Raw genomic sequence first — 16,237 nt, forward strand, 5'->3', positions numbered from 1 at the left:
ATGGACAGTACTAGGCTAGATGGACAAATGGTTTAACTTGGCACAAGGCTGCTTCTGTGCACCTTTTAAGCACAACAGGTCTTTAAATCCCATTTGAAAGGGACAATCCTCCAACTTAAGGTGTTACCTAGTCCAGGTGGCACTACTAGGAATGCTCTTTCTGCAGTGGCTGCCAAACTAATGGACAGGGATGGGTAACCTCATGCCCAGGGGCCAAATATGGTTCTCCATTATCTGGTCCTCAAAACCCTCCCCAGACCCCAGCCCAGCCCAGCCCTGCTTCACACTCCAAGTGCCTTGCAGGGACATACCCTTGAACACTGATAATGACTCTTGGTTCTCTGGATGGAGGTTAGATAGGAATCATAGGCTCATAGAATTGTAGGGTTCATCTGAGGCTAATCTAGTCCAACCCCCTGCAATGCAGGAATATGCAGCTGTCCCAGACAGGGATCAAACCTGCAACTTTGGCATTATCAGCATCACACTGTAACCAACTGAGCCACCCACATGTGTAGAAACTAGGCTGCTGTACAAAGTTGAAATTTAGAATTGTTGCTCCACCCCGTTCTGCCCTAGACACCCCCAGCCAAGGAAGGTACACATCTGATACAGTAGTTAATTCTTTACTAGCAAAAACATGCACTTACAGCAACTCCCACAGTGCTCTGGATACACATGCAAACACCCTTCTAACCTCTAGGAAGTTTTCCCTAGCTCTGTGCCCCATGGAGCAGTTGCATAGGATAGATTTTAAAACCATCAAGAGGTTTTCTGAACTGCATTTTAAAGACTGGGGAGGTATGTTACCCCACGATCCCCATGAGATGTGCACAGGAGCCAGAGTCCCACATCTAAGCTGCCAGGCAAAGAGGCTACAAGCATGTGCTGATATAGGTGCATAGAGCAAAATGTGCAAGTGTTGGGGTATGTGATCGTTGCATGCACCAGAAATTCAGAGGCCCAGCCCTTGCAGTTTCATCACCCCCATTTGTTTTTTCAATGTCTCTGTATGTGTGTGTTTCATAAGATCCTGGGGGGGTGTGTGTAAAGGGAAAATATTTCTGAAAATCAGTCATTACTTCAGTTGCATTTAAAAATAACAACTGCTCACACAATACCTTGTATTCAACTGAAAATATCTCTTTCCCCACTTACAGTGGCCTTAAACTTCCAGACACCCGGAGTACAGATGGATCTACTGAATGGAAAGTATTTGGACAATGGTGGCTCTGGTTATATCTTAAAACCAGAATTCCTGAGAAAGAGAGACACAGACTTCAACCCACATGACGTAAACATGAAATTCAGAGCGCTTACACTTACAGTAAGGGTAAGAAGGTTTCATTCCACCTTTTACTTATCATTAATATATGATACTTATGTTATGTTTTATAAACCACTGAGCCTCTTGGGCTTGCTGATCAGAAGGTCAGCAGTTTGAATGTGTGCGATGGGATGAGCTCCCATTGCTCTGTCCCAGCTTCTGCCAACCTAGCAGTTCGAAAGCATACCAGAGCGAAAAAAACAGCAGTGACTTTAAAAAGGAATGGGAATTTTTTACAAGATATTTGCAGAAACAACAAAAAGAAATGGACTCATTGTCAAGATTTGAATAAACTTTCACAACTTTATTGAATTTCAAAATGGAGGATGACAATGTAACAACATTTAATAGTATATATACATGCAGAATACAACAAACAATGTAACAAACCAGAAGGGGGAAATGAGGGAAGCCAGGGGGGAGGGTGGGGATTGTAAAGGTAGGATTGGATTATGGTACATGATATTTGTAATTATAAAACTTTAATAAAAATATTATTATTAATAATAAATAATAATAATAAAAGAAAGCATACCAGAGCAAGCAGACAAATGGGTACTGCTGCAGCAGGAAGGTAAATGGCATTTCTAGTTTCCATCATGGTGTCCTGTTGTGCCAGAAGTGGTTTAGTCATGCTGGCCACATGACCTGGAAAGCTGTCTGTGGACAAACGCCGGCTCTGCTCCCTTGGCCTAAAAGCGAGATGAGCACTGCAACCTCATAGTCGCCTTTGACTGGATTTAACCGTACTGGGGTCTTTTACCTTTTTACCTACATATGCATATAAATGTAGAGGCGCACACAACCTTTCTTGCAAGCACTGCTTGTATATAGTGACTGGTCCATCTTGCCTGACTGGGAGTCAGTGTCTACTATGGTGTTTCCTTGGTGTTGGCCTAAAAGCGAGATGAGCACTGCAACCTCATAGTCGCCTTTGACTGGACTTAACCGTACAGGGGTCCTTTACCTTCTACCTTTACCTTTCTTCTCCTAAGCAAGGATATATATATATATATATCTATATCTATATCGATATCTATATCGATATCGATATCGATATCGATATCGATATCGATATCGATATCGATATCGATATCGATATCGATATCGATATAGATATAGATATAGATATAGATATAGATATAGATATAGATATAGATATAGATATAGATATAGATATAGATATAGATATAGATATATAGATAGATAGATAGATAGATAGATAGATATGAATTTTGAATTATGGTGCTGGAGGAGACTCTTGAGAGACCCATGGACTGCAAGAAGATCAAACGTATCCATTCTGAAGGAAATCAGCCGTGAGTGTTCACTGGAAGGACAGATCCTGAAGCTGAGGCTCCAATACTTTGGCCACCTCATGAGAAGAGAAGAGAAGACTCCCTGGAAAAGACAGTTGTTGGGAAAGATGGGAAAGATGGGGGGCACAAGGAGAAGGGGACGACAGAGGACGAGATGGATGGACAGTGTTGTCGAAGCTACAAACATGAGTCTGACCAAACTGCGGGAGGCAGTGGAAGACAGGAGTGCCTGGCGTGCTCTGGTCCATGGGGTCACGAAGAGTCGGACACGACTAAACAACAACAACAACAACAACAACATATATATATATATATATATGCAGGTTTTGGTGTCTTCGGGTGTCTTCCCGTGTAAGAGTTGGGGTGTCTAGGCGACGTTTCGACGAGGTCTCACTCGTCATCTTCAGGCTGGTGCTTTCGGCTTCTTGTTACTGGAACAGAGCCAGGGCTCTGTTCCAGTAACAAGAAGCCGAAAGCACCAGCCTGAAGATGACGAGTGAGACCTCGTCGAAACGTCGCCTAGACACCCCAACTCTTACACGGGAAGACACCCGAAGACACCAAAACCTGCATTCCTGTACCGTAGATTTTCACGGGTACAGGAATGCAGGTTTTGGTGTCTTCGGGTGTCTTCCCGTGTAAGAGTTGGGGTGTCTAGGCGACGTTTCGACGAGGTCTCACTCGTCATCTGATGACGAGTGAGATGACGAGTGAGACCTCGTCGAAACGTCGCCTAGACACCCCAACTCTTACACGGGAAGACACCCGAAGACACCAAAACCTGCATATATATATATATATATATTTGCTTTCGTAGATTTTCACGGGTACAGGAATGCAGGTTTTGGTGTCTTCGGGTGTCTTCCCGTGTAAGAGTTGGGGTGTCTAGGCGACGTTTCGACGAGGTCTCACTCGTCATCTTCAGGCTGGTGCTTTCGGCTTCTTGTTACTGGAACAGAGCAGGATCTCAGTGTTTGAGTTCCTATAAATACTGTTGAGGGGGTGTGGTGTATAGCCTCCAACGTTCTGGGCAGAGAGGAAGTTCCCAGGTTAGTGTGCCTTTTCTTCTTTTGTTCCTTAATTACTTGAGGGATATCTTGAGTGATTTCTTGAGTGATATTCTGAGTACCACTTAGGAGGGTCATTAAGTGTGGATTAGTTGCTAAAGCTTTCGTGTCTTGACCTCTTGAGCTTGTGAAGAGTTTTTCTGAGGAGATGGCTGTACTGCACTTAGTTGTGCTCTGGCTTGGCTTCGTGTATAGGGGCGAGCTGTGGTTTTGTGCCCTGTGCCAGCCAGATCTGTGTAGGGATTGCAGGGGGGTGCAGCATCCGGAGGTGCCACTATGGTTTGGCTACTGGATGGTGTCTGTAATTTATCTGTGGAGAGGGTCTGGGTTTGGGTCTGGTGTGGTTGATTGGTGATGGCGTTCCGTGTGCCTCTGGTTCTGGTGTCGGTTTTTGTGGGGAGGGCTAATTTCCAGATGTCTGGCAGGCGGGACGTGTCGTCACGCTTGTTCATGTTGTGAGGGTGTTTCTCTATCTCGATGGCTTCCATGATTATTCTCTTGTGGTGATGTTCCATGTTAAAGAGCAATTTGGAATCTGCAAAATTAATTTCGTGTCCTGTTTCTTTCATGTGTTGGAAAAGAGAGGAAGTTTTTTCTTCTTTTTTGACGGCATTCTTGTGTTCTGCGATACGTGCATTTATTCGTCTGTTTGTTTGTCCAATGTACGTGGCTGGGCAGACTTTGCAGGGTATTTCATAGACCCCTTGGTTTTCCAACTGGATTTTATCTTTGGGGTTTCTGAGGATATTGGCTATTTTTTGGTTGGTGCAAAAGGCTGTTTTGATATTGTGTTTATGGAGGATTTTGCTAATTTTATCTGTAGTGCCCTTGATATAAGGAAGGAGGGCCATGCCATTGTTTTCTTCTGTGTCTTGGTTTTTGGGGGGTGTTTCTTTTTGGATTAGCTTCGTAACCCTGTTTTGCTGGTATCCATTGGCGATTAACACATTTGAGAGATTCTGTAACTCAGTTGTCAAGTGGTCTTTGTCAGCCAGGCGTTTGGTTCTGGAGATGAGAGTCTTGGCTACGGAGTTTATTTGTGCAGGGTGGTGGTGTGATTGTGCATGTAAGTAGCGGTTGGTGTGTGTTTTTTTCCGGTAGATAGTGTGTCCTAGGGAGCCATCAGGTTTTTTGTAGATTAGGATGTCAAGGAAGGGAAGTTGGTTGTTGGCTTCTATTTCCATAGTGAATTGTATTTTGGGGTGTAGGCTGTTGAGATGTGTGAGGAAGCTATCTAGTTTTTCTTTCCCATGTGGCCAAATTACAAAGGTGTCGTCAACATATCTGAGCCAAAGTTTGGGTTTGTGTTCTGACTTGTCTAAAGCATTGGTTTCAAAGTGTTCCATGTACAAATTTGCGATGACCGGTGAGAGGGGTGATCCCATAGGTGCTCCTTCTATCTGTTTGTATCTTTGTCCATTGTGGATGAAGTACGTGTTGGTTAGGCAGTGGTTGGTCAGGTCCAGGATGTATTCGGGGGGATTGTATTTGTTTTGAATGGCTGTCAAGGCTTCATTAATGGGCACTTGTGTGAAGAGAGATACAACATCGAAGCTCACAAGTAGGTCATCGGGATGTAGGTTTTGCTTCTTTATTGTTTCTATGAACTGGAAGGAGTTAGTAACGTGTGAAGCGATGGATTCTGCATAGGGCTGAAGTTGCTTAGCGAGAAATTTAGCGAGATTTTGTAGAGGTGAGCCTATGGAGCTGACTATTGGTCTGAGTGGTGTTCCTTCTTTGTGTATCTTGGGGAGACCGTAGAGTTTGGGGCATCTGGATGATTTTTCTCTGGGGATGATTCTTAGCTGGATTTCTTCACTGATAGGAGAGGCTTTTATTTTGGATTTGGTGGTTTTTTCCAGATAGGTGGTGGGATCTGTTTTTATAGGTTGGTAGGTAGGGTCTTGGAGTAGATTTGATAGTTTTGCTTGGTAGTCCGATGTGTTCATCACAACAGTGGCATTACCTTTGTCTGCTGGGAGAATGATTATGTTGTTGTCTTTCCTCAGGTTGGTGAGTGCTTTCTGTTCTTCTTTGTGTAAATTGCTTCTGGGTGGTTTGCTGGAGCAGAGGATGTTGGTGACTTCAAGTCTGATTTTATTGGCTTCATCTGGGTTGATTTTGGTTAGGCTAGCTTCGACTCCGCATATGATGTTTTCCGTGGGGATGCGTCTCGGGGCGACTGCAAAGTTGAAACCTTTGGAGAGTACTTTGGTTTCAGTTGAGGTGAGGATCCTGTCTGATATGTTATGTACTGTTTGTTTCATGGGTTGTTGTGGAGGGTGGCTGGGCTTCTGGCGTTTCTCTAGTTTGTGGAGTTTGTTGGTGTGTCTGTCTGTCTTATGTGAGGTCTCAGTTTCAGCTCTCCAGACGGCTAGTTGTTTGCATTTGTCCCAGAGTGCAGGGTGGATTTTGTTACAGAGTTTGAGGTGAAGAGTGAGCAGATCTTTGTTGGTTTGGTTTAGTAGGTATCTTTTCTTATGTATTTCGTTTCTGATTAGGGATAGTTCAGTTCGTTTCAGGATCCTTTCGGTAGCTGGGGTTTTAGAGTGGAATTTAAGTTGGAAGCATGTGGGAATTAAGTTGTTGTCTCGGCAGTTGCGTAGGAACAAGAGATCACATAAGATGGTGGCTCTTCGGATTTCTAGTTTCTCGTAGGTTCTTGTCAGCTGGAAGGTTTCCTCCCCGTAGAGGTGAGATATTTGCTTTCGTAGATTTTCACGGGTACAGGAATGCAGGTTTTGGTGTCTTCGGGTGTCTTCCCGTGTAAGAGTTGGGGTGTCTAGGCGACGTGGTACTCAGAATATCACTCAAGAAATCACTCAAGATATCCCTCAAGTAATTAAGGAACAAAAGAAGAAAAGGCACACTAACCTGGGAACTTCCTCTCTGCCCAGAACGTTGGAGGCTATACACCACACCCCCTCAACAGTATTTATAGGAACTCAAACACTGAGACCCTGCTCTGTTCCAGTAACAAGAAGCCGAAAGCACCAGCCTGAAGATGACGAGTGAGACCTCGTCGAAACGTCGCCTAGACACCCCAACTCTTACACGGGAAGACACCCGAAGACACCAAAACCTGCATATATATATATATATATATATATATATATATATATATATATATATATATATATATAACTTTTACACGGGAAGACACCCGAGGACACCAAAACCTGCATATATATATATATATATATGCAGGTTTTGGTGTCTTCGGGTGTCTTCCCGTGTAAGAGTTGGGGTGTCTAGGCGACGTTTCGACGAGGTCTCACTCGTCATCTTCAGGCTGGTGCTTTCGGCTTCTTGTTACTGGAACAGAGGCACCCCAACTCTTACACGGGAAGACACCCGAAGACACCAAAACCTGCATTCCTGTACCCGTGAAAATCTACGAAAGCATATATATATATATATATATATCAGAAATTCATTATTGGTTAAACATTTCAGTTGTACATCACTGGTGACTCATGGCCCATGTGCCCACAGGTAAAATCCCTACCCTGTGCTGCTGAGGGAAGCTGGGTAAGTCTAGTCAAGCATGGTTAAGTTCTTTTCAAATCCAACCAGCAAAGGCAGTGCAATGCATCTCTTTCTAAGCAGTGATCAGCACCCTGGACAGCTCACAGTGGACTTCCCCATTGGCTCAGTCCTGTTCTGTTTTAACCCCACTAGCTGCTAGGACTATCACCTTCATTTCAGTGGAAGGTGCACAGTGGTGGTGGGCCAGTGGCAGGCAGTGGGCTGTTCAGTGGTGGCAGGGATGGGGCCAAGCACCCACAGGGTTTTTTTGTGGGTGCCCTGGCCCCCAGGGCTCCCTGAATTTGGTGCCTATGGCCCCAGTTCATCAAGGTTGATGGCAGTTGTAGGCCAGCAACATTTGGAAGGCCGCAGGTTCCCCATGCAAGGTCTGCACTGATAGCATCCAGAGTTTCAGACAGGAGACTTTCCCAGCTCTACCTAAAGATGCAAACCTATTCCTCAAAATTTTCACTTATCTCAATTTGCAGTGTAGTTGTGCAATCAGACAATGTGTACAGAATGCATATATTTGGGGAGAATGTGCATGAAAATAAACACATTAGGGAGAATAACATACAAAACGAACCATATTAGGGGAAATTGCTTGCAAAACTGCATACAGAACTGTGTTTACAGGGAGAAAAAAGCAGATGAATTTTCCCAGATAGCTGTAGAAACGTGGAGAACTGAATGTAAGACTGGTACAGTGACAAATGGGGAAAACCAGAATTGACAGATCCTTCTATCCATGTTCAGAACAGATCCACTGAAATTAATAGACCTAAATTAGTTGTATCCATTAATTTCAATGGGTATACTTGTGAGTAGGAGTAATAGTAATAGGAGTAATACAACCCATGGATTTAAACAGCAGACTTTGAACTAAGAAGAATGCAATAATTTTAGGAGCGGCCTTAATCATGAGAGCTAAATGGGGGCTCCATATTCAGAAGTACAGACTTTATGTTCAGGGTATGTACATTTGCATACCAGAGACTGAAACCAAAAAAAGGTGATGGAGGTACAATGTCAGGAACTACTGGAATCCATGTGGCTGCCCCACTGTTGAACAGCAATTGGCAACCATCTCAGACTGACCTTCTGGATTGACTCTGCCCACCCAGGCTGATCTCTAGATCTTTCTGGACAGAAGAGAGTTTAGAGAGCCTCTTTTCTCAAGCTAAACCTTGCCTGAGCAGCAAGATCTGCCTGAGCACCACCTGTATCTTGTATTTTCCCTCTTCATCTGGGTCCCTGCCTTCAGAATTCTTTCTCTTGCATCCTGATAATTCTTTGGTCTCCTAGCTTGTTCTTTGGCCCACTTCTCTGTTGCTGCTGGATCTTTCTTAATTTTTACTCCAGCCTCTCATTTCCCAGCTCCTGAATTTCTCCAGACTGTTGCCCATGACCTAGCACTTGCTTCACGGCCAACTTGTGATCTTCACAGAAACATGCAGCTGGCTGTGCTTGGAAGCAGAATGCTAGAATGGATCTTTGGTCTGATCATAGCTGTCAACTTTTCCCTTTTTTAAAGGGAAATTCCCTTATTCCAAATAGGATTCCTCGCAAGAAAAGGGAAAAGTTGACAGCTATGGATCTGATCCAGCAGGGCAGTTCTGAACTGGGAAACCCTTCCTCGAGGCAGAGTTTTCTGTGGGCATTAAGGCTGCAACTCTAATCATGCCTACTCAAAACTAGGGATGTCAGAGAATTCAGAAACAGGAGCAGAAATGGCCATTGTTCACTTACTTATCCCATGTCTGGAAGAGAAACCAATTCAGCAAGTGCAATTGGTACTAGCTGCTGTTTTTGCTGCCAGTCTGTAAATAATACATAATTGCTTATGTTCCCCCCATTGGTTTTGTGTTTCCTTTGCATGGAAATGAAGGGGGTGGAATAACATCATCACAACATAACTGATGCGATTTATCTAATTAATTAGGTAACTGATGTAAATTTTGCCACCATGGATAGCGAGACAAATAATGTAGTTTTTGGCAGAAGACCGACTGCAGCAGAACAGAAACAATTCTGCATGCAAAGCACGCAGAGCAGCATGGAAAATGATACCTTATTAGATCCCAACTCTGAAGTAAGTCCCACTGAATTCAATAGGGCTAGGAATGCAGGGGTTATAGTTGCAGTTTACCCTCTCTAGCCCCCTAGCTGCAATATATCCCCGGATTGGGATTAAATCTAATTTGCAGCATCCAAGAACGAAACTGAACTTTCCAAAAATTCTGGCATTCTGCTTACAAGGGAGCCTCATTAAATACTGTTATTTACAAGGATCTCGTTCTCAGTACACCTAGGTCATTCTTCGGCTGCAATTTAGAACATTACCGTAGCATGTTGAAAATAGAGAGAGGCAAATTGAATTAAACCTTTCAGGGCAAGCTGTGATATTCATGTACAGAGATGGTTCTGGAAAATTGCCTGTTTGAACAAAAATAAATCAAACAGGTTTGATTTATTATCTGTAATATTTCCTGGTACTCTCCTATGCTTGTTGTTGAAAATACCTCAAATACTATAAATTCTGTGGCCAGCAAGCTGCAAATAGTTATCAAAGACATTTGACAGGTTATTAAATACCAGCGGTGTACAGTGTGTGGGGGTTTTTTTTGGAGGGGAGGGGTTGGTCTGGCTACAGAATAAGCATTCTCTTCCCATCTTGCCAACCTTAAACAAAGATTTTGTTCACCATTTTTTTAAAAAAATGCATGTTAAACAAGGCCAGATATTTTTCTCCCTCCTCCATAAGGAATGGTTGAGGGAATTGGTATGTTTAGCCTGGGTAAAGAGAAGATGTGATAGCCATCTTCAAACATCTCAAGGGCTGTCACATGGAGGATGAAGCAAGCTTGTTTTCTCCTGCTCCAGAGGCTAGGGCCCCAACCAATGAATTCAAGTTACAAGAAAGGAGATTCTGACTAAATAGCAGGAAGAACTTTCTGACAGTAAGAAGGATTCAGCAGTGGAACAGTCTTCCGTGAGAGGCGGTGGACTTTCCTTCCTTGGAGATTTGTAAGAAGAGGTTGGACTAATTTGTGGAGAATTGGTCTATCAAAGAGTATTGGTGAAAAAGAACCTGCATATTCAAAGGCAGGACAACCCTAATGCATTAAGAGTCATAATACACCTGACAAGTAGAAGTAGAAGATAGACATCAATAGCCTTGTCCTCCATGAATTTGTCTAACCCACTTTTAAAGCCAGCCAACTTGGTGTCCTTCAGTGCCTCTTGTGCTATTGAGATTCACAGTTTAACTATACACTGTGTGAAAAAGCACTTCCTTTTATCTATCCTGAATTTTCCAACATTCACCTTCATTGGATTAATGAATTATTGCATCATAGTTTTTTTTATTAAAAAAAACACACACAAAAAAAAACTTTGAGGTTTTGGTAATCTGCCATTATGAGTCATCTGATTAAGAAACCCCCCACAAGCTTCTGAGAAACTCCCAAAGTTCTCCAAAGTATAATTTGAAAGTTAGTGAATCATATGAAGCAAGAAAGTGTTTGAGATATAGGTATCACCCAAGCACTATGGGGGTCTATGCCTATACATTTTGTAATATACAATATTGGTCCTGGACGACTCTGTGTTCTGCAGATTTTATAACATCTTATTTTGATATTTATGGTAAAGTGAATCTTTTCTAAAGCATTTAAATCATATATACTTATGGATGTTTTTCCTCCTTCCGCAGCAGTTAATGGATGACTCCTGTTGTTGACAGTAGGAGAAAGATTGAACGCTATATAGGGATCCATGCTATAGCAATCTTCTTAGTAGGGCTAATGGCTGTAATTCTGAAAATCTCAAGAGACTTAAAAAGGATGACACCGTGGAGTGCTGTAGTATTTATTTATGTGGCATTTTCAAAGCTCTCATCCCAGGGTTGAATTGGACTGTGAACTTTCGCCGTTTGTAGTCCAGAGGTTGCTGGACTACAACTCCCATCACTTCTGACCATTGGCCATGTTGGCTGGGGTTGTATCATGCGAAATTTGTAAATTCAGAAATTCAGAGAGTGCCCTCCATCATTTGATGCTGGGGCTGTCTACCCTCATACTATAACCACACCAGCAATATTGTTGTTATAAAATAATGATGATGAGTTGTCTCCCATGCTCGTCCTACTTAGAGTAGACCTACTTAGAGTTATTCTGAGTAATTCTTACCTAGATACAATCCCATGTTGTTGTTGCAACAAGAGCAAAAACAGAAAAAGGTAGAGTGAATCAATGTCAGCGCAGTAAAAGGTAACGATGAAGGTACCCCTGACTGTTAGGTCCAGTCGTGGATGACTCTGAGGTTGCGTGCTCATCTCACTCTATAGGCTAAGGGAGCCAGCGTTTGTCTGCAGACAGCTTCCGGGTCATGTGGCCAGCATGACTAAGCCACTTCTGGCGAACCAGAGCAGTGCACGGAAATGCCGTTTACCTTCCCACTGGAGCAGTACCTATTTATCTACGTGCACTGGTGTGCTTTTGAACTGCTAGGTGGGCAGGAGCTGGGACCAAGCAACGGGAGCTCACCCCGTCACGGGGATTCTTTTATTCAGACGACACAGAGCATGCTGCCATTCCACACTAGTTCTCTTTAAGTGTGTGGGGTGAACATGTGTAGACAGAAAAAGGGGAGTGGGCAGACAAGCAGGCACCTTGAGTTCAGCATCTCCAGAGGCACCAGCGCCACTTCAGATCTTCCAACAGTGAAAGGAGAAGTCTCAAAGTGGATTCTTGTGGGAACGTATCTCTGTAATTTGAGCAATTCATTCATGCTGGTGGCTGATTTCCTTTATGTAGATTATCAGTGGTTGCCAACTGCCACCAAGCAACCTATCCAAGAGTAATAAGGCTGATCCTGTAGTCAAGATAGAGATTCATGGAGTTCCTGGAGATATGAATAAACAGCAGACTTCTGTCATAAAGAACAATGGTAAGTCTAATACACCATGAACTTGGGTAAGATGTTCAGCGGAGCTCTGTTCAAAAACGCATGTCCAACAACTAGATTTCCCCTCCTGTTTCTTGCAGCTTTGAATCCTAGATGGAATGAAACATTCACGTTTAACATCAATGTTCCCGATCTTGCCTTAATACGCTTTGTTTTAGAAGATCAGATGGCACTAACTGCAAATGACTTCCTCGGTCAATTTACTTTGCCAGTTATGAGCCTGAATAAAGGTAAGATTAAGCAGGGATGGGAGAAGTCAGCATTCACACACACAATATTTGTGCATGCATGGGTCTCCCTGTTCACTGTGGAGTTTGAGACAATTTTGCACATGTGGTCCCTCTGTTCTGATACAGCTGCCCTATTGCTGGAGTGGCTACAGAGCTCTAGACTGGGGTGAAATAACTTGATTACAGTTTTGTAGAGAGGAATTAAATTAGCCAAATCAGCCATAGACAAAGGCAGCCTTTAAATCAATATAGTCATTTTAGGAGAATTTAAAAGTTCGTGCGATAGAAATCCATCAAACGGGTTCATACTTGTTTTGTAGCTACAATATTTATTTATTTATTTATTTATTTTAAAAAACTCCCACATAAAATAAGTTTATAAAATATTTATTTGAGTTTAATATTATATCCACAACCCAATGAAATATCCATAGAATTATTAAGCTGTATTTCAGGCTACATGGACCGTCTTGAAATATTTAGTCTCTAACAAGACAACAAAGTCTATGTGCTGTCAGACTAAATCTAGCAATGCTATTATGGAAGAGGAAGATGTCTATTTATCAGTATCAAGGCACAGGAAAACCACAAATAAAAATGCATTCAAATCTACCAGTATGAAGTTAGCAGTACAAAATAAAGAGAGATTATTACTTTAAATGGCATACAAGGATGATTTTCTGGGAAAGCTAAAGTAAATCTCTACTGTCAAGAGTGCCAAAAGAAACGGAGAAGCAAAATAGTTAGACAACTTTCTTTTTTTTATTTTGCAAGATCAAAACAACTTTTCCTTCTATGACAGAAGTAGTGAACATTTTTCAGCTTGAGGACCATATTCCTTCCTGGGCAACCTTCCAGGGGCCACATGGATGCAAATTTTACCTTATATGGTCGGCTAATTTCTACAATGGACCTTGTCCATTCAGACAAGCAAGAGGCATTGTGAGTGTTTAAGAACACATTGCAGCCAGGCAAAAGCACCTGGGAGGCAAACAGGGCCAGTGAGAGGTGTGGACTGGGGAGAGTTCTGAGGACCAGACAGAGAGACCTGGAGGGTCAGCTTTGGCCCTTGTGATGTCCCCCACTCCAGAACCATACACTCACCTCTCTCTCTCTCCTTCACTCAGGCAAGCAGAAGGCACCTTCAGAAGATACATTTCAAGCATTCAATGGGGTTACAAAACAGGGCCAGTAGGAGCTGTGTCTGCAGAGCGTGTGTGGCCTGGGGAGAACTGGAGGGCCAGATCTCCATATTATGCAATACTCTGTGTGTTCTGCAGGGGACACATAGGTCTCTTAAGAAGCAATCATAGTTGCTGGGAGGGTGGCCAATAATAATAATAATAATAATTTATTACTTATACCCCGCCCATCTGGTCGGGCCTTCTCAGCCACTCTGGGTGGCTTCCAACCAAATATCAAAAACAATATGGCGTCAGACATTATAAACTTTCCTAAACAGGGCCACTTTCAGGTGTCTTTTAAAAGTAAAATAGTTGTTTATTGCCTTGACATCTGGTGGGAGAGCGTTCCACAGGGCAGGTGCCACTACCGAGAAGGCCCTTGGTGCTGGATTTCAGTGTCCGGGCAGAATGATGGGGGTGGAGACACTCCTTCAGATATACTGGGCCGAGGCCATTTAGGGCTTTAAAGGTCAGCACCAACACTTTGAATTGTGCTCAGAAACGTACTGGGAGCCAATGAAGATCTTTCAGGACCGGTGTTATATGGTCTCGGCAGCCACTCCTACTCACCAGTCTAGCTGCTGCATTCTGGATTAATTGCAGTTTCTGAGTCACCTTCAAAGGTAGCCCCACATAGAGCATAGGCCAAGGGGCTGTAGGATGCTGAGGGTCCACACCCCTGCCATGGGCAGAGCAGGAGGTCCATGGGTGGAAGCCTCTCTAGTGTGGCAGAGTAGAAGGCCCGTACATGGAGGCCTCTCAGAGCTCTCCACTGACATTTCTCATCTGGCAGTGATCCACAGGGCCAGAAAATGGGGCATGCCATGGGGTGGCAGAGAGAAAAAATGCAAATTCTCCACTGGGCATACCCAATTTCTTTGACCAGGCTGCATTAACTCTCTGGAAGAACCTGATCTCTTGCTTTTCCACATAGGTAGTTCCCCAAGGATTGTATGAACATGGCTGCAACCACAACATGCATTTGAAACACATTGAAAGCGCATAACTGCCCCTTCCCCAAGAATCCTAGAAACTGTAGTTTACCCCTCCCAGGATTACGATTCCTTCCATCCTTAACAAACTACAGAACTGGGGATTTGGCGGCAAAGAAAGTAATGTGCTTTAAAAGCATGGTCTGTATGCATCACATGCGTGGATTTACTTTTAAAAAAATGGCATGATATATTTTTTAAGCTCCTTCTTCCTTCATCATATATTATTGGATGTGCATTTTATATTTAGCACATTTTTTTTTTGGAAAAAAAATCTTCTTCCTTCTTGCTTTGTTTCTAGGATACCGCCATGTTCCATTGGTCTCCAAGCTCGGAGTGACCCTCAAGCCCGCCTCGCTCTTCGTATATATCTGGTACTGCTTCCATGTCCTGAGTTAATGTCATCACTACTCCTCCCAGCTGCGTGTTTAATAAAGCAACCATAATCAAAGCAGAAGACACCCGATTCCTTCACACAGCACACACGTAGCTAAACTATGGAATTTGCTCCCACAATATGAAGTGATGGGCACCAGCTTGGATGGCTTTAAAAGCCAATGAAGATCTTTCAGGACTGGTGTTATATGGTCTTGGCAGCCACTCCCAGTCACCAGTCTAGCTGCCACATTCTGGATTAGTTGTAGTTTCCAGGTCACCTTCAAAGGTAGCCCCACATAGAGCACATTGCAGTAGTCCAAGCGGGAGATAACTAGAGCTTAAGAATGAGCTGCAACGTAGCCGCTGAAAAATATCAATACAGGCTTTGTAAATTATTGGTATTAATACCCAGTATTGTGTAATGAAATTGTTCATAGGGGAACAGATAGGGCCAGAGGCAAGGGCGATGGGCAGGGTGGGGTGGGGAACGTTGCTCATGTGACATCACAAGGTCCTGATATCTCACAAATGTGAATTGTGCCTCCTTCCCTGGGCAGAAGCTTCCCAGGCTTTGGGAAGTAGGAGCCAATGGAACATTTAGGGGACTAGCCTAGTCCCGCTAGTCCACTGACCACACCCCACTGCTAGCTACTAGCCACAATAGCTATGATCTACCTCCAGAACAGAGTTAAACTAAGGAATTAGCTCCCAGAAGATGCAGTGAAAGCTGCCAACTTGGATGGCTTTGAAGAGGATCAGGCAAATTCAAAGAGGATCAGGCTACCAGTGGCATCATGATGATGTATGAACTCTGGTGTTGGAGGCATTTTGCTTCTGAATGCCAGTTGCTGGCTATCACAAACCATGAGAGAGCTGTTGCGCCCAGGTCGTTCTTATTAGCTTCCTGTGGGCATCTTGGCTGGCTACTGTGGGAACAGGAGGTTGGACTATAACTGAGCAGTCAGCTTGAAAGAGCAGGGCTCTTCTTAAGTTCTTAAATATTTACTGGTTAGTTATTAGAGTGTGGGGTGCCTTTGCTGGAAGGTAATTGGTTAGCTTTCCAAGATGACTGACACCTCAGCGTATCAGGTCAGGGATTTTTATTCTTTCAAGTTCCCAAGCTATGGCGGGTTTTCCTCAGCACACAATAATAGACAAGTTAATTTAATTGGGGTGGGTGTACCTCTCTATTCATTATGATGGATATGTGTTGTTATTCGGTTTCTAAACAGTAATTTTATATA

General features: G+C 43.4%; 1 protein-coding gene across 1 annotated transcript in view; it reads left to right on the forward strand.

The window, feature by feature from the left end:
• LOC310686852 (1-phosphatidylinositol 4,5-bisphosphate phosphodiesterase zeta-1-like) overlaps nt 1-15,066 on the forward strand; it is a 48,310-nt gene extending 33,244 nt beyond the window's left edge. The window contains exons 10-13 of the mRNA XM_083461210.1: nt 1,161-1,333; nt 12,059-12,191; nt 12,290-12,439; nt 14,917-15,066. Of these exons, the coding sequence (XP_083317336.1) occupies nt 1,161-1,333; nt 12,059-12,191; nt 12,290-12,439; nt 14,917-15,014 (554 nt within the window). The 3' untranslated portion in view covers nt 15,015-15,066. The remainder of the gene's footprint in view (nt 1-1,160; nt 1,334-12,058; nt 12,192-12,289; nt 12,440-14,916) is intronic.
• The last annotated feature ends 1,171 nt before the right edge of the window (nt 15,067-16,237 follow it).

Source organism: Podarcis liolepis (assembly GCF_965112155.1).
Source record: "Podarcis liolepis genome assembly, chromosome: 10".
NCBI lineage: Eukaryota > Metazoa > Chordata > Lepidosauria > Squamata > Lacertidae > Podarcis > Podarcis liolepis.